The following is a 25,391-nucleotide window of genomic DNA, read 5'->3' as shown; positions in this document are numbered from 1 at the left end:
ATAGAAACATTTTATTGGAAATTGTGCATTCTATATTTTAGAAATTTAAAATCTTATGTTTTCAAGACATAAATTATGTTTTACTTCCATTTTTAGCTTTTTAACTTGTGCCCTGCACAAGTTAACACAACCCTTTTTTTTAACAGAAGAAATAATTGATGATATATTGGAAACATAATAATTGTTTAACACATTTTTCAGTTATTAGAATGCCAACTTTATTAACAGCCTAGAGGGAATCGCAAAATCACTTCAAGAACTTATACCAAATACATAAATTATTTAATGTATCTAAAAAGTAAATTGTTTCTTGTAAATAGGACTGGATGGAGTATATAAATTAACATCATTTTTATGAAATAAAGAGGTATTTGTCGATTTCATATTTTAGAAAATAAAATATTAAAAGAAAAAACATCATTTCATTTAGGGATGGCGGACCCAGACCCGATGAGCACCCGCAAAAAATACCCGTTATGGGTAAGGTAAAACCCCGCTTTAAGGGGTATGGGTAATTACCCGCAAATTTAAACGGGTATGGGCACGGGTATGGGGACTGTACTACCCAGCCCCACAACTCGCATATATTTATATAATATGATAAATAATTTATATATTTTTGGTGTACAATTAATTAATTTATTTAACTATTTAAGCCTAAACCTAAAACAAAAACAACTTAATACAATAACCCTACCCCTCCTGTCGCATTGAATCTTTGTTGTTGCCTGCCTTTCATTGTTTTTTGGCTAAATACTATAATTCGTACTATTTTATGAGTGTTAGTCTGTATTTTCAACAGACTACAATAAACGCAGTCAATGAAGTTTGACTCAGGTTTTGAAGAAAAGTTAATGAGTTTCGACTCCTTAATTTTGTCTAGTTCTTGGACTTGGAGAGATTTGTTGTCTTCATGGTGATTAGTTCGACTAATAAGCAGGAATAGAAGAGAATTTGTTCAACAAGGAAGCGGAGGTCGAAGAGAAGTTGGTGCCAAATTGAAGAAATCACGCAGCGGTTACCATCGAAGGATCTCAGTTGAAATTCAATTAAGATGTATTTTTAGGTAGTTATTAGCAGTTATGTTTGAACGTTTCTGTGTAGGTAGTTACTTAGTATAATTAATAGTTTTTCATAGGAAAAACGGGTCACAATTCAATCATACAAAAAACTTACACTCAAACTATCCGCATTTCAGAGAGAAACGAGTAACAAGTCTCAATGTATGAACCTGTGTACCAATTTACATTCAATTTATGCAATTTAAGTTTATTCCTTTAAATTCCTAGCAATTTACTTGTTCTTTTCAAGCAATTTACTTTAATCCTTTGAAGATAATCTCGACCTAATTCAATCTTTGTTGAATTCGACGGTTATGTTCATACTTCTGTACAAAAATATCAAGAACATTCATCATTTTCTAGAAAATAACAAACACAATATGTCCTAAGATATACTGGTTGATCTTGCAAGTAACCATTTGTAAACCAGCGGTTATTTACCGAAAATCAAGGTAAACAATGAGTTGATTTAAAAAAAAAATTGGATCATAGTTTTATTTCAATTGTGATGTTTTTTTATTGCCTTTTTATAGTTAAAGCGCGGGTAATGAGTGCGCGTATGAGCAGTTAGGTGCCCATAGGGTATGGGAAAGGGCACTAAAGTTGTTGCCCACGAGGGTACGAGATCAGGTACGGGGATTTTTTACAAACACTGGTATGGGGATGGGTACTATAGTACCCTGCCCATGGGGTACCTATTGCCACGTTTATAAGAATGATATTAGATTTCTTACATTTTATCGAAAAAATAATCAATATTCTCTATTATGAGTAATGAAAGTTTAGAAAAATTAAATTTTATTTGGCCGACACATTTGATAAATAAGGTTTAGTTACTAGAATTGTAAATGATAGAAAATATATTGTTTTACGAAAAAACAACTCATTTAGCTATTAATTTAAGGCTTGAGTGTATTTTGGTCCCTAACTTTCTGAATGTTGCGATTTTGACCTCCTATTAAAAAAAATGACAAATTTAATTCTCTATGAATTAACTCATTTGCAATATTCGTCCTTTTAGCCAATTTTAACCCAGCCAACGCATATGTGACACCTCTAAGATGTCACATGTGTATTTTTTGAATTAAAGAAATAAAGAAAAAGCCACAAAATCATTAGCGAAATTAAATAAATGAAAAATAATTCTGGGTTTTTTCATTTGTTTATTTTTTTTTCATTTATTTAATTTCGTTAATGATTATGTGGATTTTATTTTATATTTTTAATTCAAAAAATACACACGTGGCATCTTAGAGGTGCTACATAGGCATTGACTCGACCAAAATTGGTCAAAAGGACGAATATTGTCAAAAGGGGTCAATTCAGACTAAATTTATCATTTTTTTAATGGGGATCAAAATCGCAACATTCAAAAAGTTAGAGGAACCAAAAGTACACTTAAGCCTTAATTAAAAGATTTGGTGTATCAGCACCTGCGTGTTAGTTCTTGTTTCTGCCGCGTTTTATTTCATGTTTTTGCTGCTTTATTGGAGCTGGGTATGAGTAGGTGGTGAGGTGCCTTGTGCATTAATTTTGTTCCTACATGATTTGCTCAATCACTCGGGTTTGTGGCTCATGGGGAGTCGTTGTTTTGCTTTGTTATTTCCTACATGATGTTACCTACTATACTTTCACACCACCAATGCCTCTTCATGGTACAATCTGTTCAAAATGAACTATACCTAACTAAATTGTCTCTTCCCTTCAATTCATTATCCTTTCCTTCAATCCATCATCGTTTCATGGAGGAAATGATGAGATTGATGAAGATGAAAGTGTTGATATGATGAGGGATTATCCATATAATTGCCGATTTCTTTGTGATTTATGATTGCATGTAGGCTTTACCTTTAAGTATTTAGTTAGGCTGTTTAATATATGTTGTTTAAAAATAAAGTTTTTAGGTAGACGTCTAGTCTTTTCCTTGAAACTTAATAGTCACTTGCTCACTTATGATCAAGTTTGTCAAGTATTTTGTCTAGGTTGTCATTATTATGACTACCGAACAATATCTTATATCTAGGTTTTAAGTCATTTATGTATAAATATTTTTCGGACTTTAAACTTTGAGTCATTTATGATTATGCAATTTATAAAATTTATTTAACATTATTTTTGTTTTGGTAGAAACCATCAATTTCGATTGCGATTTTACGATTTTTCGAATTTATTATCTTATATCGATTCTACAAAATAAGTTGAGTAAAATTCGTCAATTTTGATTACGATTTTACGATTTTTTATTCCTTTTGGTTCTGAAATAAAATCCATATTTTGATAACCTTACTTGCTATTGCGGGTGAAATTGATTTCCCATGATGGGAAAATTAATAGACTCACCAACGCCACCAAATTGACAATAACTTACTAATCAAATTTCAACAAAAACTCTCTTTGCTTAACATTTCTAAGGTGGTTGTGTATATAATCTATCCACTTTTTCCTCCATACCTTGATATATACAACAGTCCAAAATATTTTTTTTTTTGAAAGAACAACAGTCCAAAATTTTGACTGCCTTTACTTTCATCTCTCCCCATCACTATGATCATGGGAATTTAATATTCCCTATGGTGCCACATGGCATAGCACAAATCAATTTCGATCACATGCACAACCTTCTTAATTACGTGGTGGGAGGCCTTATTTCCATGATAGATTATATCTCATAAGCTTGTTTGCTTGTTCTACTCCCTTACCAAACCTTTCCATAAATATTGTAAATCAAAATTTTGTCATAATACAAATTTACAAATGCATGTCTTTTGTTCACGTGGATATATAGACGAACCTTCAAGAGAGCTGCAATGAGATCTACAAAAATGACCGTCTTGTAACTTTTATAAAATGAAATGTTCTTGGAACAGTTAGTAATGTTATTTTAATTCATTTTCAACAAATGAATAATTGTCTATTTTCTTTGAAAAATTAGTTGTTCCGGCTAATACATACATTATTTGTTATTTTTAATACAATCAACTTCATTTTTTTTCGATAAACCAATAGATAGGTTATACATTAAGAAGAATAAAAAACATCCCAATTAAGTTGACACATCTAACTTAAATTTCTATCCTCTACCACCTACTCAATATATATTATTAAAAAAGAGAAAATATAATTATAAGAGGGGACTAGACCAAAACCCTCAAAAAGAAAAAGAAACAACAAAGAAAGAAAAACAATCTAAGAAAAACTGTAATAAGGAAAACCATTCCTATCCCGACAGAAATCCTCTAATAATAATTGCGGCAAAGTGTTGAACCAAGATACTCTAGGGCTGCTATGACCATGAGTTGCTAGTTTATCTGCACAACAGTTTCCTTCGCGGTAAATGTTAGAGCAACCAGAATTAATAACAAGCTGAAGACAATTATGAATCATGTCAATGGTTCCTCAAGCCAAAAAAATTTTGGATTCCCTGCTCATACAGGCCCCATTTTTCCTATAAGAAAAACAATAAGAAGAAAAGCCATAAGCCACATTTAATCCTCATTCAATCATTACTATCAAAATTTAAGACCATTATACCTTGATGACACATTGGTTTTATTTATTTTTCAATAAAAAATGATGACACATTAGTGATTAAGGGTGTATGGAACCAAAGTCAGATCGTACCTGAGAGATCTTGTCGTCTAAGTCTCTCTTATCGATCCTTCCATACCGTAATATTCCCATATTTAGATGAAGAACAAAAGCCAACATCTTTTTCATTTCTTTGTCTATAAATACACACAATCTCCCTCACAACATTCCTCATCAATTAATTCCTTATATACAATAATACCAACCTACCTAGCTATATTCATTCTCATATACACCACCGTTATTCAAAAAACATTTGTTCTCACTATTGGACAAATTAAGTCCATGACAATGGCCCTCCAAAGATATCTCTCATTCATTATGATCATGATTTATTTTGTTGCTTGTTATAGTACTAATTTGCAAGAGGACCCACTTAGTTCAATTGTTCAGAATTCGCCTTATATAAATGATGGTGGAACATTCAAGGATTTTCTCATGCAAAGTACAGATCATGTTTTGAGCTTAAAGAGCAAGTTGGGTGACATTTCTCCTTCATCGATTAAAACCTTTAATGTTGATGAGTATGGAGCTCAAGGAGATGGTAAAACTGATGACACACAGGTATATATATTTATGTTGACAAACTCAAATAAGGTCAATTTGGATCGAGAAATGAATTTCCTACGATTATTTTGTGACAACTCTTTATGTATATTATTTTTACAATATTTTGTAGAAATTTAAAAACCGTTAAACGTCATAAGTGGTTTCTATAAAGGAAAATGCTACTTCTCAAGAAAAATAGCTTCAAGAATTTTTCAAGAAATAGTTGGCAAATTTTAATTGGATGATTTATTTGTCAACTTCCTATTTTTCAGCCACACCTCCTTGAATTGTGGCAAATAGTGCATTGTGATTGGCTATTCTTTATTCTTGAAGAATTCTTGATGTTATTTTTCTAGAGATATAGCATTGCTCTTCTATAAATTTCTCAAACAATACGACAAGTAATTATAATTATAGGCAACATCAAATTAATAAGTCAAACCAAAGTATTTCTAATGTTATACTAGTTGAAAATAATTGAATTTTCAAAAATGAAAGAAAGAAAAACATGAAATTTGTCTTTAATTCTATCACTAAATGTTAGAGATGTTAAAATTGGAAACCATTTTTAATTTAAATTTATATCGATAATAAAAAATAATTCTAGCGGTAGACTTTATTATTATTACCAAATTTTTTTAAAAAATAAAATCTTATTATTTTGCCAATATGGTCTATATGATCAATTTTGTGTTTGACAAATTATTTTTTTTAATTCTCTCAAAAAAAAATTTTTTTTTAAGCTTAATAAATAATTTTTAAAAAAAAATTACAATATTTTAATTTTACTCTTTCAGGCATTCAAGAAGGTTTGGCAAGTAGCATGTTCTTCTAAGGGATCAGTTGTTGTGGTGGCTCAGAAGAATTATCTTGTTAAGCCAATCACATTCTCTGGCCCTTGCAAATCAAAGAGTATCATAGTTCAGATCTCTGGAAGCCTTGTAGCATCAGATAACCCATCTGATTACAAACAAGACCCCACACATTGGCTTATGTTTGATAGTGTTCAGAAACTATCTGTTAAAGGTGGTGGAACCATTGATGGAAATGGAAATATTTGGTGGCAGAACTCATGCAAAACGAACAAAAAACTCGTAAGATATAACAAGACAAATTTGTTATTATAATATATATCCATTTACTTAACATAAATCTTATTCAAGTGCTAATTTTTTTTTTTTTATGTTTTTCTTTTTTGCAGCCTTGCAAGGCTGCCCCTACGGTATGTATAATATAACTCTCTCTCTCTCTCACTAATATATTAACTTTTTAATTATAATAATATCAATTTAATTTGTATCAGTAACCTTAACTCACTTGATACATAAAAAGATTGTATTATATATGCACGTGCCGAAGTTCAAAGTAAAACTATAAATTACTTTAACATATATACTCCCTTTTAGATGTATCTGTAAAAAAAAAAAATTACACCGATGGTGCAAAATATTAATGTCAATTATATTATGGTTTGACTTTGTAGGCGTTAACTTTGTACAAGTGCAACAACTTGGTAGTTGAGGATTTGACTGTAAAAAATGGGCAACAAATTCATGTTCAATTCCAAAATTCTGCCAATGTTAGAGTTTCGGGTCTCACTGTGACAGCACCAGAGGACAGTCCAAACACTGATGGAATTCATGTCACCAACACTCAAAACATCCAAATCTCAAACTCTATTATAGGAACTGGTATTCTCGATTCATTTGATATATCTCATATATTACCACTTCTTAGAAAAATTTAAATTGACAACAAAAAAATTGAGATAAAAAAATAAGAAATTTATCTCTAATTAGTATTAGATACATTTTTTTTTTTCATCACTATTTTTCTTATCTAAGTCAATTTTTTAAGTAATATATATTTCAATTTATTAAATATCAATTTTAGTTTCAAGTTTAAATATGTTTGTTTGCAGGGGATGATTGTATATCAATTGTAAATGGAACCAAGAATCTTAAAGCTACAGACATAACCTGCGGACCAGGCCATGGTATCAGGTAATAATTAATTAATTACCTTTAATAATATCTTCATCTTAGTAATTAAATATCGTTAAATTAAACTTCACACATGTTAATGATAATTCATTCTTCAGCATTGGAAGCTTAGGGGAAGGGGGCTCCAAGGAATTTGTTTCAGGAATAACCGTGAATGGAGCTAAATTATCTAGAACTACTAATGGAGTAAGAATTAAGACATGGCAGGTAATTAATATTAATTTCAAATTTTGAACTACTTCAATTTAGGCCTCATTTTTTTCTTGTACACTTCAATTTTAGCTTTCTAACCCAATACACATGATAATATATATATATATATATATATATATATATATATATATATATATATATATATATATATATATATATATATATATATATATATATATATGAATGCAGGGTGGGTCAGGAAGTGCAAGCAACATTAAATTTCAGAATATTCAAATGGACAATGTAACTAACCCCATAACAATAGATCAGAACTACTGTGATCAACAGAGTCCATGCCAAAAACAGGTATTAAGATTTTTGTTTTATTTTGTTTATGAAGTTGATCTATATTAGACATAATTTATAACCATGTAATTGTTGTTAGTGTTGATATAAAATTTGGTTAATTAATTAATTTTGTAATTGCAGAAATCTGCGGTTCAGATAAGGAATGTGTTGTACCAAAACATAAAAGGAACAAGTGCTTCTGATGTAGCTATGCAATTTAATTGTAGCCAGAACTTTCCATGTCAAGGGATACTATTGCAGAACATAGGCCTTGAACTTGAAGGTGGAGGAGAGGCTAAGGCTTCATGCAACAATGTGAAATTGTCATACAAAGGAAATGTTAGCCCCCGCTGCAATTACATAGAGGAAATGCATGAACATGGTGGCTTTGGAAAGAATCATAGTATGAATTAATAGTATATACAAGGATATATATAAGACATGTTTATTTGCTTTGTATATGTTGCTTAGCCAATAAAGCTAATAGGTTTGTAACGAATAATGTTATTTCTTTAGATTTGCAATAGGTGATATTGTTTGTATGTCATGTCATAAATAAATAAATAAAATATTACTTGTATTTGTACCAAAATAAATGTTACTTTTAGTGTTTTATTTTGTAATTGATGCATACTTTAAAATTAAAGACTTTTGTTGTGGATTTCCTTTCTCTATTCTTGATTCACAATAAAAAAAATTATATAAAAATTAATTCATAGTATTAATGACATACACAATTAACATATGGCTCTTTCTTTCAAAAAAAACATATGGCTCTTTAAAAATAAATTTTATTTCATAAACCTTTATTTAATAGGAAGTTATTGAAATTTAATCATCATTGACATTGAAAATCTTAAAGAGATGAATTATTTTTTCTTCATGGCTCAAAGTTTGTAGATATCATAAGCATATTTATTTATATTTTAGATTAAAATGTAGTATATTTTTAATTTTTAAAGATTAGTGTAATTCGAACATCTTTCAAAGGAGAGACGGCTCCATATATAATGAAGGGACATATAGATAATTCACTTAGAGAAAGAGAGTATATATTTTTAACATGAAAATCAGGGAGAGTTTAATTTAAATTTCTCTCGAGAGAAGGAGTCTAAATTACTCTAATTAGAAAATCTACACAGTCCATGTAATGAAGACATTTATGATGACGTCAATTTTTTTTTTGAAAAATAATAATTATTTTAATAAACTGGCTTTTACATAAAGAAATATAAACTGAAAATAATACAAAAAGTAGGCATTCGTAGTGAAGAAGAAATCCAACTTCTTTTATCTAAATTCCCTAAAAAAAAACCTTCTTTTATCCAAATGAAAGAAGAATAATTCCAACTTTTTACTCCGAAAATAAATTTAAAAAAAAAAAAGAAACGATTCTAAAAATTAAAGGGTAAATATATTTCTAGTTTGTATAAAATCATTACGTTGGAGGTTATTCTTGTCTTGAAAAAATAATCATATTTATGAGAAAAATATATTTTATTAAATATCATATTGTAATGGGGAGAAGTCAACCAATGAGAAAAATATATTTTATTAAATATCATATTGTAATGGGGAGAAGTCAACCTTAATTTATTGAAGTCAAATATTGTAACGGGTTAATTGAACACAAAATTATTCTTGTCCTTATAATAAAGGAAAGAAAGGTCAAACAAATTCAATTGAAATAAATTATTCCTTTAAAGTTGTTACCATTTTGAACCTATAAATAAAGTCAAAAAATGAACACTCTCCTCCACTTGAAAGCACTATTACATTTGAAATCCAAAATGGCTTCAATTTTCAAGCTCCTCTCACTCACTCTCTTCCTTGCCCTCGTTATCCAAGGTAATATATATATGATAGTAATTTTCAAAAGCACTTTCTACTCTACCCACAAAGATTATTCATAGCAAAAATGTCTTTGCAAATGAGCATATCAAGAGCTTTTTGTATTATTCCTACGACTATCCTTTGGATGCATTATTATATTACTCTTTTTTTTTATATATTTACAAACTTATAATTTTTGTTATTCAAAGGTTTAATCCATTGTTCATATTACAGCTTATGGTGATTGCACTTTGAGTGACATTAGCATTAGGCATTACGAAACACATGATGGGGCACATGGCATGCCAGTGTGGAAAGTTAACATAACAAACAACTGTATATGTACTCAGTCACAATTGAAGCTCAATTGCACTGGATTTCAAACATATCTTGGAATTGATGAAGCACTCTTGACTGTTTCTGATACTGAGTGTCTAGTCAAACAAGGAGCACCTATTTATTCTTCTGAATCTGTCATCTTCCGCTACGCTTGGCTTCCTAAGTTTCAATTTAAACCAATTTCTTCTAATATTGCATGTTCTTGATTAGGATTAATTAGTAGAACAATATTTACAGTAGTATTTATGGATTGATATGAAAAGCATAAAAACCTATGCGACCATTGTAGGCAATATATATGTCAAATCGCAAATCAACACATATATAATTATCAGAAGAAAAATAATTATTTTTCATATTCGTTTCTTTTTTATATTGATGTTTTTTTTAGGGATTTTTTTTATATTGATGTTCTTCCTTTACTTATATGACTGTAGCTTTTTTCCCCACGCTTCGTTCTTACTTTCACTACGTATGTGTAGGGCTGTCCCTAAGAATTCGGAGGCTCGGCTCTGGGAATGAAAAGAGGCCAGTGATAAAATCAAAACGTATTTTTTTTGAAAGAGCAATGTTCTATTTATATTTTTTAAAAGATAAATATAAGGTGTCGTATATATGCGGTACACCCAAAGGTGAAAATGACTACCGTATACATGAGGAACCCCCACCTAACACCAAAAGCAAGAGGACCTGATTCTAATAGGCCTAAAAGGCTAAAACAAGAGGACAAAAAATGGTTGGGGATATTAAAAAAAATTGGAGGGCAGTAGTACTAATGGATATTAAAAAACAAAATTGAGGCCCATGGCTGAGGGAGGCCCAGCTATGTTGAGCTGTTTGCACCCCCTCAGGGCCGGGCCTGTGTACGTGCATATCTTACGGTTCAATGTATGGAGTAAAAATTTGACCAAAATATTAATAAATACAAATATATTTTAATCTTGTCAAATATAAATATATATATATGACAATTTTTTTTTAAGGATTATTCTAAACAATATTGATGATCAATTTTTGGGACATTACACTTGACCCAGGAAATACTCAAATGGGATACAAAAATTCACTAATCCTAGACGCAATCCAACGTGCATACGGTTACGAAACCAGGTTACAAAAAAGTTTGAAAAGTTTGAACCTAGACCTCTGGTTAAGTTGATAAAGAGATCATTTACCATCTCTCTTAACGATTCCCACATAACCATCAATAATCATTCATAATAAATTTTAATAATGTAGTTGTCTCCTAATGAGTCTCACACAATCATGAGTAATCATTTATAATAAATTATAATAATATACATGATATATTTACATATTTTCATACACCCTCAAAGTTAAAAGTGGAGGTTGAGGAATGTTGGAGATTATTCTAAAATCATAAGAGTTGCAACATAAATACTTTTGTGAAGATGTCAATAATTTGATAACGAGAGGGAGCGTGTAATATTCACACTTAATTGTAAGCAACTTTTTCATGCACGAAGTGCATCTCAATCTCAATGTGTTTGGTGTGGTCATGTTGAACTGGATTGTCGGATATGTACATTGTGCTTACGTTATCACAATACATAAAAGTAGCTTTCGTAACATTACAATGTAGTTCTAAAAGTAAGTTTCTAATCTAACATGATTTAAACACTACATTAGCTACTCTTGAGTATTCAACCTTTGCGCTTGATCGAGACAATGTATGTTTCTTTTTGTGGACCATGGATCTAAAATTAGTTGCTAAAATAACATTAAGTCAATAGTTATGAAAGTCAATGTAATATGAATAAATAAAATTATTTTTAAAATAGTTACACAAACTAATATGGAAATAACTTACATGTGCATTAGTTTTCACCTTAGCATCTCTCTCTTTTTTCCTTTTCAAACCCTAATCGTCGCCACTTTTCTTCTTGATTTATCGAAGAGGGTTGATTTTGTTGGAACAAAATGTGTTTAATATTATCACCTTAAGTTTTGATGATAACAAGGTATTAAAAGTTCAATTGAATACGCTAATATTTGTTTAAATGTGCAGGACCATAGACTAAAATTTATAAGTCTTTAAACAAAGTATGGTTCTGGAAGAACAAATGAGAGCACATGAATTCTCAAAAAAAGGCTTATGTTGCAAGTTAGAGTCTGAAGAAGTCAGAGTCTGAAGTCCATCAGAAGCTGATAGTCAGACTTTGAAGCCACCCTCTTTTATGGAGGTCACTAACTTTTAGAATTCAAATTTTTTTTTTGGGCTTTTACCCTCTTTTGTACCAAAAAAAAAAATTCAACTTTTTTTTTTAAGTTCTTTTCCTCATTTATATTAATTAAAAATATCGTGATTATTATATGATTTTGGACAAAAGGGAGGGAGAGTACGGGCCTAAATAAAAATGGATGTAAATGTGTTTTGGTCATATACGCAATTCATTGGACGATTCAAACGAGGGAAATTTTCACCATTTTTCTTTTCAATTTTTCCTATGCGTACAAAATTGCCCGATCCAAAGGAAGAACCCAATTTAAGTGTTCATCCTTGACATGCTACCTATCCTATTAATTAAGTTTTGTCTAATTAATAGCCGTATTATACCCTGGAAGGTACAAGCAAACAATAGATCAAGAAGAAAAATTCATGTATTAAATTAATTGGACTTTTATTCGTATATTGATCACCATATGCATTTGCATGGTAACAAGATGAGTCCTATAAATACCTTACTAGCTGGGCAACGAACAACAAAAACATAACCTATAAATCGTCTTATAGTTTGAGCGAGCAAACGACCATGTCAACTAGATCCCTCACCATATTCATCCTAGCTCATGTTTGGCTTTTGATGGCAACAACATCAATAGCTCAGTTTGTCATCGACACAAGTGGCGAACCCGTTGAGGACGATGAGGAATACTTCATTAGACCTGCTATTACAGGCAATGGAGGAGGTTCCACTTTGGTCACATTAAATGGACCATGCCCTTTGCATGTTGGTCTTGACAACACTGAAGGGACACTTGGAGTGGCTGTGAAGTTCACTCCTTTTGCTCCTCAACATGATGATGATGATGTTAGGCTTAATAGAGACTTGAGGGTTACATTCCTAACCTCCACAAGTTGTGGGCAGTCAACAGACTGGATGTTGGGTGAGAAAGATGCAACGAGTGGAAGGAGGTTGATTGTCACTGGAAGAGATAACGGTGCAGGATCACAAGGTAACTTTTTTAGAATTGTGCAGACCCAAACTGGCGGTACCTATAACATTCAGTGGTGCCCTACAGAGGCTTGTCCAAGTTGTAAGGTTCAATGTGGGACTGTTGGTGTTATTCGTGAGAATGGTAAGATTCTGTTGGCCCTTGATGGTGGTGCCCTTCCAGTTGTGTTCCAGAAAGAATGATTATTAGTAGGATGGTGAAGTTTGATTCTGTGGCGTTTTATGTACTTTTGTTTATGTGGTGTTTTATGTACTTTTCCTTGTTGCGTGTCGTTAATAAGCCTGTGTAGCTATCGTTAATTTCAATTGAACCAAATAGATGGAGACATTTACTTTGGTTGATTGATTGAAATATATATATACACAATAAAGCTCCAAATGTTTGTGGATCTTCTTTATTTACTAAACAATTGGTGTTGTCCTAAGTCCTAATAACAACAACAATAATAATATAAACAAGTAAATGATAAAAGAAGAGTGTTATTTGAACAATCAATTTGGTGACAACTTATTTGACAACCATACTTTACAAAGGAAAAAGTGGTATTGGCACGGAAACCATAGCAATAGAGAGATAAAGTAAAAAATAATGTAAGTGTGAAAGAGAAAGTTGGTGCAAAAGTTGTCATTAAATGGATGTTCAAATATCATTTCTCATGATAAAAACTCTTAGCCATTGACCCAAAGAAAACCGTAGTTATATATAGGCTTAAATATACAATTAGTTTCTGCACTTTCATCAGATTTTGATATTGGTCCTTGCATTTTTTTTTTTTGGTATTGGTCCTTACACTTTGTAAAATTTTTGGGTGCTTATGTTAAGTCTCAGCTAAAAAAAATCAAAACTAAAGGTGTATCACGTGGACCAATCATTCGATGCCACGTAGCACACTAAAAGACAAAAAAAATTGACTTTTTAATTATTATCTTATTCATTATTTTCCTACGTCAAAATATCATTATTCCCTGCATTTTCAACAATTTTTTATATTAGTCCTTGCACTTTGTTATTGGTCCTTGAATTTTTTATTTTTATAAAAAAAAAAACTTTCAATGAAATTATTATGTTTTGTTATTATTTTGTTCATTATTTTTACTTAAAAAATCTTTTTTTGAAATTAAGCTTTCTAATTATTAGTCCATGCACTTTATTTTTTTATAATTATTTTCAATAAAAATATTGAACAAAATAATAATAAAACATAATAATTTCATTGAAAGTTTTTTAAAAATAAAAATAAAAAATTCAAGGACCAATATCAAAGTGTAGAGACTAATATAAAAAAATTGTTGAAAGTGCAGGGACTAATTATATTTTTAAGTAAAAAAATAATGAATAAAATAATAATTAAAAAGTTTAAATTTTTTTGTCTTTTAGTGTGCCACGTGGCATCGAATGATTGGTCCACGTGATACACCATTAACAGAAGGACCAAAGCCAAAGAATTTACAAAGTGCAGGGACCAATGCCAAAAAAATATGCAGCGACCAATAACAAAATCTGATAAAAATGCAGGGACTAATCGCATATGTAAGCCTTATATATATTATTCATTCTCAAGAAAGACATATATTTTCTAATTATAAAACTTAATGACCAACATAAACATAGTTATGGTCCATCCTAATTATTTGATACTTCAACATATTTTTACTTTTTTATGTCCTTTGTAACAAATTTTTTATTTAGAGTAGAGATAAAATAAGCGTCAAAAGATCCTTTCTATATGACACATTCTCGTCAAAAGATCCCTTCTATACGATACATTCTCATGAACGTTGTTTAATTTAAAAAAAGATAATTAAATTACACTAGTCTCCCTTCTTCTGACCAAATATTCACTCTTCTCGCCTGTTATACAAAACATATTAGAGAAAATTATTCTTCTCTCCGAGAGAGAAGTTGAAATTATATTATCATCTCTTATGCTAAAATTTACACTTTACTCTCTTAATAACTATTTTTTATTTTTAATAGTTTATTGACAAAAATCTAACACACAAACAGCGGTGAAAATGAGTACCGCAAATCGACTATACGAGAATCAAAATATGTAATCATATTTTGCTCTATATTATTTTTTAATAAAAAAATTTGTTTATAAAATTTTAACCCCTGACTACTACCCCATACACCCTTGCGCACTGTACCATGCGCCCCACGCATGGACACGACTAAGAAATGATGTTTTCTTGTTTTTCAAACCGTTTTTGGTGGAAAAGCCCTATTTTCACTCTCTTAACCCCCTAAGTAATTATGCAATATAAATAGAGACCTTGCCACACTATTTTATTCATTTAGAAAGCCAGCGGTACAAGGCAAGGGTCATATCAGGAGCTTCAAGGTAGAGGATCACCATTCTCCACTTGTTATCTCTAGAGTATGTTTTTCAATTGTTTTGTAATTATGTCGGTTGCCATGAGCAACTAAACTTCTCTGATTAAGGTTCCATGATGAACCCCTTCTTATTTGTAAGATTCTATTAAATAATGTTTTTATTCAGCATATAATCTAAAGTCTGATTTAATTCGTATATGTCAGCTTTTATTGTAACACCCTAAACCCCGAATGCAATAAATCATGCAAATAAATCAATTATTCAAAGGATTTATATGCTACATCTACATTTCCTCAAAACATGCATAAATAAGGTTTTCATAAAACTTGCGACGGAAAACAATGTCAAAAATATCTCAGCAACATACAACCAATCTTAACAACCATGTCTCATGTCTCATAATACATCACCGACAATATCTCAAATCTCAGACATAAGTAGACGGCAAGCCTCATCAATAAAGCAAATACATAACATAAAATGTAAAAGTCCCGACAGTTCCTAATCAAAGCCCTATCTATACTCCAAGCAAAAGATAAAGAGGTAGCTACAAGATAGTCCTCAAGCACTCACAAGCAATAAGAACTCAATCCTTCACTCCCCAACTACCCACACCTTCCTGATACATGTTTAAATTCTTCCACGAGACGTGGGTAAGCGTTTGGTTCCTTCCTTATGTATACTCCGGCCTCATTATTTAGGGAGTTTTAGGGGTTTGTTTGGTGGTGTTCCGTATATATGCGGCACCGTTTGTATTTTCAGCCCTTTCTGCGACGAGAGAAAATTTGCCATTTAAAAAAAAAGTTAAAATTCTTCCACCAAATCGATCCGACCCCTACACACACACACACCCCCCCCCCCCCCCCCCCCCCCCCAAATAACATAATCGACCCCTCCTTATCATAATGGGTAGCTAACACTCTATACCGTAAACTCTTCCTTTCTTTCCAGATCCCTTGAACACTATTTAAAATATATGCATATAATCATTAATGGGTAGGTAACACTCTATACAGCAAACTCTTCCTCTCTTCCAAATCCCTCGAACACTATTTTTTTTTTTTGACGATTCGAACACTATTTTAAATATATGCATATAATCAATTTATATATACTTAATATAAAAAATTAAAACGTTTGGATGCTAATTTTGTAGGCTCTTAATTTATTTATAGGAAAAGAAAACAAAATTTACTAGTTTTGTTGAGATGAGAAATATATTTAATGGTCGTTTGTCTATGATTTTGTTTTCAGAAAAATTATATTTTTTTTAATAAGAATAAACTTTTTTATTTTAATCATATTGTTTTTTTTTTGAAAGGATTTTAATCATATTGTTTTAGATTTCATAAAAATAATTCTTTTTAACCTTAAAATAGAAAGTTGATCCTAATAGCTTTTTTAAAATCTATCTTGGCTAGAAAAAAATTAATTACAATAGTAAACAAACAAAAATTAGTTTGCTTCCACATATCTGCAAATTTCAACTTTAATTTTTAGAGTTTAATTTATGTTGGGTGATGAGGATTCTTGGGATCATCCCATAGACTTTAAACAACAATCATAGAAGTGAGAGAGGTATCACACTTTAACTCAAAATCTTAGAGTATTAGATTTATGGAAAATGTTAACTTGTGCCCTCAAGACACAAGTTAATGATTTAAAATAGAAATATTCTATTGTAATTAATGCATTTGACTTTAACTTTTTTACTTTTCAATAATTGAATGCACAAAATTTAAGAAAATGTTTCCATTTTTGGGTTGCTTAACATGTGCCCTAAGGGCATAAGTTAACATGACCTTAGATTTACTAGATCGCACGACCCGTGCTATCGCACGGGTCAATATTGAGCACAATCTATAGATTTTCTTCCATAAAACACACAAACTATAAATTTCGTTTATGGCAGAGTGCACACAAAGGAAAACAAAAAGATTTGCAAAATCACTATCCTCTTATGGGATCCATAAAATTAACAGTGTTATGGAGACAATATGATAACCATTAACATTAAAATCCTGATACAATTATTAAAAGTCTAGCAAAAGGGAGGGTGATAGAATGTTATTGCTTGCAAAGCATGAAAGTACGATGACAAATGACATTCTAGAGCCAAAGCTACAGATTTTATTGTAGAAGAAACACCAATGCCATATACTTGTGTGCAGACAATGAATGAGGACATTGACAGCAATTTTAATTCCCTGCAAACTTGGTTTGTATAAACATGATCAAATAAATAAAAAAAAGAAAAAACCAACATTACAAATTCCGTGCAAATACACTTATGTGTATCACAACAATATGTCAAGTTCTGGAGGAAATAAAATAAAATAAAATAAACCAACATTACAAATTTTCCCAAAAATAAAAAATTGAATAAATTTGGGAATTGTAAATTGATGAACTTACTTATCATATGATATCTCTCGTTCAGAAATACCTGCATAAACACCTGTAAAACTGTTTAACAAATCTTATAAAAATAACTTATGATGTGTCCATAAGTTGTTTTCAGCTTATTTCATAAGCACTTAATGAAATCTTTATCCAAACAAAATTAATAACAATCCAATGTATTCTACAACAATATAATTGTATTTGAATGAAATCAAAAATTTTACACAAACATCTTAAATATAGTATAGTTGAAACTTCATTACAACATTACATGATTAATAATAACAGTAATTAATGAACGTTATGAAAGACTTCTTTGTAAACTACGTTGGATGTAATTTACATCTTATATAATAATTGTTTTATAAAATTCAATAAAAAAAATGCAATTTTGGACAGATTACTATTCCCACCACGGATTTTGGCATACACCCCCAAAACAAAGCCGAATTGGGCCAGGCCCATTTTTTCTCATCATACCCGGGTCCTCTCCTTTCTTCCACACTTTTCATTCTGCTGTAACCTAAAAGACAGATACGCTTTCTCCCTTCCTTCACCGCTGCCGCCGGCTTTCTCATCCTCACCACCACCGACATCCGGCTCAGTTGGCCAAATGAACCATTTTTTTCCTTAGCTCCTCAACCTTCTTCATCTTTCTATCGAAACAAAATCAATAAAAGATAAAACCGAAAAATGGGTCATTTTTTCTTCAAGGTATTTTACTAAAACCCTAAATTCCTAATTTTTCTGAAACCGTTATATTTTGTTCATTGCAATTCGAATCTAATCATATAATTTACCTATGAGTTTGATTTATGGATTCATTTTATATTTGGAAAGAAATATGTATAAATCATTTATATTTTGAACTTGTATTTCCTCTGATCATTAGAATCCGAAAATACCATTTTTTGTTGATATAGGTTGGATTGGATTGTTGTTTTGTTTCAATTTTAAGTCCAGGTCTTTGCATCAAAAGTGGTGATTTTTTTTATTTTTTTTTATGTCCAAACTCCTTCAACTATAGGAAACCCATTTCCATTTATTTTTCAATAACATTTGCTTGTGTTAATTTCAGGTCAAAAGAATGTTTGTAAATATGGCAGCTGAAGGAGGTACAAAATTTCACCATAGATTGTTTTAATTTTTGTGTGTTTCTTATGCGTTCAACTTATTGCTTTTGTTTTGTGGTTAAAATGCACATTTCCCAGGTTAGTCATGTAGTGGAGCGTTCTGTGGGGAAATCAATTCTGCCCACCTAGATTGAACTACTGTAAGCCATTTTCCTCTATCTTAATTCTGTTACTTCTATGAAATCCTGGTTAACTATTTTGATATATTTAATAAGATATATTTCAGCATACTAAACATGAATTTTGCCTCATGCTACATAAATCTTGAATTTTTAGCAGAACCCATTTGAAATTGGTGTATTTGAGGTGCTTTGACTACATGATTTGTTATCGAAGAATATAAGCATGAATCACTGAAGTGAAATACAATGTCAAAATTGAACTTTTATCTATAAAGTTGTCTTTAGTGTGTTGAACACATAAATGTACTTGTAGGAGAGGATTGGTTTTGCTTGAAATTTTTTAGACTCCATGAATTTGAAAAAATGCAAAGAGGTAGTGGATCCGACAAACCAGTTGGTTTAGATTAAATTCACTGATTTATAAAGTTAGTGTAGATTAGAATTAGTGGTTTTATGTTTGTAACAGATTTGATTTATATGTTACCATATAAAGCAAAATAAAATACTTTTGATATAACAGAACAAAAATGTATCTCCATTGTTTGAAAGATCAATTTTTCTAATTGGTTTCTTTTCGTGTGTTACATACATGTCAAATACCCATTTAGCAACCATGACACAACTAACCATTGATGAGAAAGAGCCAATGGAGAAGTTTATCAATGAAGGTTAGTGGCAAACCATTTGGCAACATATTTAATTCATTTATAAAATTGTAATACTAATTCAATTCTAAAATGTGAATCTAACATTCATCGGTCATTATGCAGACCGCTTGTTTTTGTCCAAGAGGAATTCCTTACCTTTTGTTATACATCAAGAAAGAGTACAATATTCTTTCTATTTACATCACTGAAAGTGGTAATAATACTTCTTTATATCTTTTTAGTTTCCTTGATGCATTTTGTCCAAAGTTGCAAGTAACGTTTCATGTATGTGTTGATATACAAATTGTTGCTTAAGAATGCATCATAAGATTTGCATTGAGACACGTGAGTCAATGAATGTGTTTTCTTATCTAGGCTAACAATTGTTTCTCAGGTATGATCAATTAATAGGAATAAACCTAAAGTATAATTAAGCATACAATACCTAATCAAGTAGTCAATAACATTTGACGATTATTCAACCCAGAAATCTACTTCAGCTCTCTTTAATAATTTGTATTTGGAAGTAAAAAGCACAAAAATGTCTACTTGGTGCTGTTCCAATGAAATAAGTAACATCTTTAGCCAAACTTCTACCTAAGCCACCATCTTTGAACTGCAGATAGAGGGGTCTTCAAGAATGGTGCATGGCGGTGGATGAGCGGATTAATCGTCCTCCCAATTTTAGCCCACACACTCTGATGATATGCAGCAGTAACAGGAACATGATAAATGAGCTTCAAAAGCTGCAGGATTAAAGATTAAACAGGTAAACAAATGCCATTAAGTAATATTTTACAAATTCGTTAAGGAAATGTATGCAAATCATTGCAGCGTGCAAATGGTTGTAAAAAATGTGAATCCAGGTAATGTTACAAATTGGATTATATTTAATAAAAAAAACACTAATAGTTTTTTATATTGTTTAAGTGTTTAAACACTTAGTTTCTAAGGATAGTTTGGTCTATTTTTTTAATGTTTGAATATGTACTATCTCTTTGCATTTCTCTTGTTCGAGTCTTTTCTGATTGATGTCTCGTTATCTTTACCTTCAGTACTCCGATTATAGTGTGAAGATAAAGCTTTGTTTGAAGCATCATTACCATTTCATTGTGGAGTGTCAAGATTACTCACATGACTCTGGTTGAATTTGAAAAGGCTGGTATTTTGATGCAGTCCGTACTTGCAGGTAAAATTTCATGTCTGTGTTCATATACATACTGTGTTTGAATTGCAATGGAAGACCTCAAAACTATGTTTGAACAATAACATTATCTTTGCAATTTCTGCCTCAAAAGTTAGTTAAAACAATTTCTATAATGTTTGCAAAATATAGTATTCATTTTGGCTCTTAATAGCGCTTTTCTAACAGTTGTTTCTTAGCACTTTCTGAGAAGCGCTATCGTAGCCTTTCTACTCAAATAGGGATTTCTTAGCGTTTTACTAAAAGCGCTAATAAAAGTCTCTAATTTTTTTAATTTTAAAATTACACCTACAACTAAAAGCATCATAATAAGATAGTGACCAAAGAAAATATATGTATATTTATCAGAAACATTATCCATCCATTAAAAAAAAAAACATAATTACAAATGACATCTAATGTACACTTGCATAAAAATGCAAAGTCCATGCACACTACATATATATGAACGATGACAAACCTAAAGTAACTAACATATATTCACTATAAAATAACCTATCAACATAATACAACTCAAATTCCAATCAATCTATCTATGATTTACACTTACACTTTAACAAATATCAAATGACAATGTTGAAGATCAATAATTTCTTTAACAACTTTCGTCACAGCTTCTTCACACAATTCTCCGGTCTCCTATGTCATGGAAGAAAACACATTATAGACCTCTCATACTCGTTTTTTTTTTTTTTTTGACAGTAAATAAAAATCAAACACATAATCTTGAAATTGTAATCACAATACACAAATGTGTAGTGCATGAAGTACCATTCACTTTTACTTCTATGCACGATATCAAGCATATAAGTATATAACTAGTTGAATTTGAGAACATAAGTACAAGCAGTTTAGTCATGCTAAAAGCCTAACTCATAATATCACTACAAGTATTGTCAACAAAATCTTCAACCATTTTATTTAAAATATTATTATAATCTAACACATCTCTAATTCTAATAAACATTGAAGTGCATCTCAAATTGAGAACATTCAGCATTTTAGTTAGTGTGATTTTGATGACTTTTCAACAACAAACCAAACAAAAACTTAATCAAAAAAACACTTGTCTATTTCTCTAGTACATGTGATTTAGTGAACATAATTCCAGAGCATCTATAAAATGTACAAACTAGTTGATAAATTAAAATTTCTTTGAGTTGAGAAGAGTGGAGTACATACCTTTCGAAGCATAAATCCTTTTGTTAATCCTTTAGTTAAGATTAGGGATTTGAGAGACACCTAAACCAATGATGAGACATGAAGCAACGATGAAGCCAACTCCTTTTCGATTTCAACTTCTAAATACTTTCTCAAATTCTTATCTACAATCAATTCATATAGACAAAGATTAAAACAAAATAATATTTCAAAAAGAAAACCTAACAAAGTTAGAGAGAGAGAGAGAGAGAGAGAGAGAGAGAGAGAGAGAGAGAGAGAGAGAGAGAGAGAGAGAAGACAATGTGTTTTGTTTTAGAGATAACTTACAATGAGCATATATACAAAGCTCATTAATAACAAACCTTTTGACAAGAATAAATGAAAATGGAGTCCATTGTTGTATCAAATTTTGTGGTCCACTCCTGTGATATAATAGTAAATATTTGAAACAAATTTGACACTCAACAAAGAGACTCCAAATTCTTGTGGTCTCTATTAATAACTATATAGCAGCAATTCTCTACTTAAAAAATATTAAAGAACAAATCAGTCATACTCTCAAAAGTGTTTAAAATTAAAAGTAATACATTACTAATAGTACAATCTATGACATCCATAGATGGTTAATTATTGCTATGGTGGACAGCATTACAATCTATAGAACACACCGAACTGAATAAAAGTTGCTAGGAATAGAGAAGCTAATTTAATTACAAAAATATGACTAAATTACAAAAGCTAGTCGAAGGTGAAAGGTTTCCCCAAGTGAATCAGCAAAATATTATTAAAGCATAGCATGTACATGACGCACAAAGTTAGCCAAACGTGTAATACAAAAAACAACGGACCGTATATAAGCCGGACACCCTGAAAACAACTCAGCCATAAGTATAAAAACTGAGCGCAAACTACCAACACCAAAACAGCCCCAAAAGCTAAAACTGAATGCGACCTCTATATGTTATAATTATACAGTATAACAGAAGCAGAATCAGCCTCTATATAGTATTTTATACATAACACAACCATAAACAATTTTCTAAACTCTAACCATCACCAAGCTACTAGCATCTAAATATTCCAAGTGTTTGAAGCAAAGATATGAACGACAATTACCTGTAACAAGTTCTGTTATGAATTCATATTTCTCTCCAACAGATGACTTTATTCTTGATGTGATAACATCAATAATGCATCAAGCTAAAAAAAATTAATTTTGTTATTCACAAACAATTGAGAGATAAAGAAGCAATATGCAATAGCCAATCCATAGCTTATTTGGTACTACTACGTGGCGTAAAACATGTACAAATTAATGTGATTCATTACATTTAGTCTCTGCTACTTGAGAGGTAACCGTGTTATAAGACACTAAGAAAAAAATAAAGTATCAAAAGATTGTTACTTGTCAATGCTTGTGTTAACAAAAAGTAGACAAATTAGATCACAATGTTGGGATAAGGTAGATTAACCTCTGACATTCATGAACTATAATGAATTCTTATTTGATTAAAATAATCATCTTCTTACATTATATGTCTATGATTCATCTGTATATTGTTGATGTCATGACCTTTGCAATGAAAATAATATTAATTATGATATAACCAAAACTGAGGCATTGTACTTACTTATCTGTCTTCTATATAAACTCATCGATTTTTCTAAAATTAAACCCCAAGATTTTCTAATAATCTCTAACCAAAAAAGAAAATGTATCTAGTCAACCGAAAATTGTTCCTATTTAATAAGTTGCGCATGAAGAAAGCCCACCAAATACAATAAAGCTTCAAAACATAACAACTTACGCTCTCATCCTGCAAGGGCTTGTTCCATCAGCTCCACCATCTATGGATATGCTCTTAATTTTTACATTTGAAGTAAATCTGTTATCGCAAAGAAGCATAACAAGTCATATTTTAATTTGTGAGACCACTGATTTTATATAAAATTGGTGAATAAGACAATCTATGGATATGCTCTTAACTTACGGAATGAATACAAGTAAGGATCACCCTCATTGCTTTCCAAGTGCTCCTGTTGATAATAAAATAAAATACATTAACAAAGATTAAGGAAACTTAAATATTCATATTAATCATATCTTGCAACAAAAGTAACATTAAAAATTAATAAAATTGATTTTTACCCCAAAAGTTTATTCTTTTGACAATTCAACTTATATCATCCAATTATTTGGACAACTCAACACCAGCAGCAACACAACCTTCGAATACAAAGTTTCTATACATAACACATGATTTAAATTATACCCACATGAAATTTTAAAAAGAAAATCAATAAAAATATGGAATAAGCTCATGGACAAGCGTAAATATATCTCCAAATCCAATAAAAAATATACAGCTTGATCGAATAAAAAATATACAACCTTTAAACAGAGAAATAGGAACAATTTCTTACCATTCTTGAAGATAGAGACAACGACGACAATTTATTACAGTTCTTTAGTTCTAATGAAATAGGAATTGAAGAGGGTAGGGTTTTGATTCTTGAAATCTTTGACGAATTGAAGAGTTGGGGTTTTGGGGTTTTGATTGAGTTCAATTGGGATTACTGGATTTGATGGGGTTCGATGAGTTATATATGGGTTTTGGGGTTTTCGATATGAGAAGGAGAATCGATGATTCAATGAGAAAGGATGAGCTAGGTTCTGGGTTGAGAAAGAGAAGAATAGGGTTCTGGGTTGAGATGGTTCAGTGAGAAGGAGATCGTGTTTTTGTGTTTTGCTTGAGAAAGAGATCTATGGTTTAGTGTGGAGTTTTTTTTTTTTTTTGACCAAAAGTGTGGAGTTTTTTTGTTACTGGTGGTGAGTGGGTTTTGGTGAAATACGTGTGACAAAACTAAATATCTCCTCATTTTTTAATAATTTGATAAATGGCCAAACATAGACAAAACGCTATCTAAGTAAAGAAATATAATAGCGTTCCACTATAAGCGCTATCTATGTGAAGTTGAATAATAGCGTTTTCATAAAAGCGCTATCTAAGTCCGCTTATGAGGAGATTACAATAGCGCTCAACCAAAAGTGCTATAATAATTCTGTGTTTTGCCTTTTTAATAGCATTTATAGAGAAACGCTATTACTGTTGTGCTATTAAAGGCTAAAATTGTGGTAGTGACTCTAATTAGAAAATCTACACAGTCCATGTAATGAAGACATTTATGATGACGTCAATTTTTTTTTTGAAAAATAATAATTATTTTAATAAACTGGCTTTTACATAAAGAAATATAAACTGAAAATAATACAAAAAGTAGGCATTCGTAGTGAAGAAGAAATCCAACTT

At 30.7% G+C, this 25,391-nt stretch overlaps 3 protein-coding genes and 3 long non-coding RNA genes across 7 annotated transcripts; 4 read left to right on the top strand and 2 right to left on the bottom strand.

Annotated features, from left to right (window-relative positions):
• The first annotated feature begins 4,822 nt into the window (after nt 1-4,822).
• On the top strand, nt 4,823-8,363 carry LOC146955013 (polygalacturonase-like). The gene is made up of 8 exons (XM_085719491.1): nt 4,823-5,213; nt 5,996-6,292; nt 6,400-6,420; nt 6,682-6,889; nt 7,120-7,201; nt 7,300-7,408; nt 7,604-7,720; nt 7,844-8,363. The coding sequence occupies exons 1-8, from the start codon at nt 4,935-4,937 to the stop codon at nt 8,114-8,116; spliced, it is 1,386 nt and encodes a 461-aa protein (XP_085575617.1). The 5' UTR covers nt 4,823-4,934; the 3' UTR covers nt 8,117-8,363.
• Nucleotides 8,364-9,477: 1,114 nt separating this feature from the next.
• LOC146955012 (TPD1 protein homolog 1-like) lies at nt 9,478-10,230 on the top strand. The gene is made up of 2 exons (XM_085706941.1): nt 9,478-9,550; nt 9,770-10,230. The coding sequence occupies exons 1-2, from the start codon at nt 9,493-9,495 to the stop codon at nt 10,078-10,080; spliced, it is 369 nt and encodes a 122-aa protein (XP_085563067.1). The 5' UTR covers nt 9,478-9,492; the 3' UTR covers nt 10,081-10,230.
• Nucleotides 10,231-12,391: 2,161 nt separating this feature from the next.
• LOC146955011 (kunitz type trypsin inhibitor 104) lies at nt 12,392-13,478 on the top strand. The gene has a single exon (XM_085706880.1). The coding sequence runs from the start codon at nt 12,649-12,651 to the stop codon at nt 13,252-13,254; it is 606 nt and encodes a 201-aa protein (XP_085563006.1). The 5' UTR covers nt 12,392-12,648; the 3' UTR covers nt 13,255-13,478.
• Nucleotides 13,479-18,386: 4,908 nt separating this feature from the next.
• LOC146955010 (uncharacterized) lies at nt 18,387-20,905 on the top strand. Of its 2 annotated transcripts, XR_015007918.1 has the most exons (7): nt 18,387-18,527; nt 18,892-18,928; nt 19,025-19,086; nt 19,677-19,736; nt 19,839-19,929; nt 20,338-20,484; nt 20,771-20,905. It is a non-coding gene; the product is annotated as an uncharacterized LOC146955010 (long non-coding RNA). The 2 variants fall into 2 exon arrangements; XR_015007915.1 differs by lacking the exons at nt 18,387-18,527; nt 18,892-18,928; nt 19,025-19,086 and having other exon boundaries at nt 19,107-19,736.
• Nucleotides 20,906-21,296: 391 nt separating this feature from the next.
• On the bottom strand, nt 21,297-23,276 carry LOC146955009 (uncharacterized). The gene is made up of 3 exons (XR_015007894.1): nt 23,197-23,276; nt 22,102-22,244; nt 21,297-21,558 (listed from the first exon to the last, which is right to left on the bottom strand). It is a non-coding gene; the product is annotated as an uncharacterized LOC146955009 (long non-coding RNA).
• Nucleotides 23,277-23,499: 223 nt separating this feature from the next.
• On the bottom strand, nt 23,500-25,158 carry LOC146955008 (uncharacterized). Its single transcript, XR_015007866.1, has 3 exons — nt 24,505-25,158; nt 24,072-24,117; nt 23,500-23,966 (listed from the first exon to the last, which is right to left on the bottom strand). It is a non-coding gene; the product is annotated as an uncharacterized LOC146955008 (long non-coding RNA).
• Nucleotides 25,159-25,391: the final 233 nt, after the last annotated feature.

The sequence above is a fragment of the Medicago sativa genome, chromosome 1, assembly GCF_051527215.1.
Source record: "Medicago sativa cultivar Bolivia chromosome 1, Bolivia_mono, whole genome shotgun sequence".
NCBI lineage: Eukaryota > Viridiplantae > Streptophyta > Magnoliopsida > Fabales > Fabaceae > Medicago > Medicago sativa.
Note: the sequence above shows the minus strand (reverse complement) of the source record. Positions and strands in the feature narration are given on the sequence as shown.

What these genes read in the sequence shown, in the direction of transcription:
- LOC146955013 (XM_085719491.1), top strand. Translation starts at nt 4,935, where the DNA reads ATGACAATGGCCCTCCAAAGATATCTCTCATTCATTATGATCATGATT. An exon ending in GTAAAACTGATGACACACAG is followed by an intron (nt 5,214 to 5,995) that starts GTATATATATTT and finishes TTACTCTTTCAG; the next exon opens with GCATTCAAGAAGGTTTGGCA. An exon ending in GGACCAGGCCATGGTATCAG is followed by an intron (nt 7,202 to 7,299) that starts GTAATAATTAAT and finishes TTCATTCTTCAG; the next exon opens with CATTGGAAGCTTAGGGGAAG.
- LOC146955012 (XM_085706941.1), top strand. Translation starts at nt 9,493, where the DNA reads ATGGCTTCAATTTTCAAGCTCCTCTCACTCACTCTCTTCCTTGCCCTC. An exon ending in CCTTGCCCTCGTTATCCAAG is followed by an intron (nt 9,551 to 9,769) that starts GTAATATATATA and finishes TTCATATTACAG; the next exon opens with CTTATGGTGATTGCACTTTG.
- LOC146955011 (XM_085706880.1), top strand. Translation starts at nt 12,649, where the DNA reads ATGTCAACTAGATCCCTCACCATATTCATCCTAGCTCATGTTTGGCTT.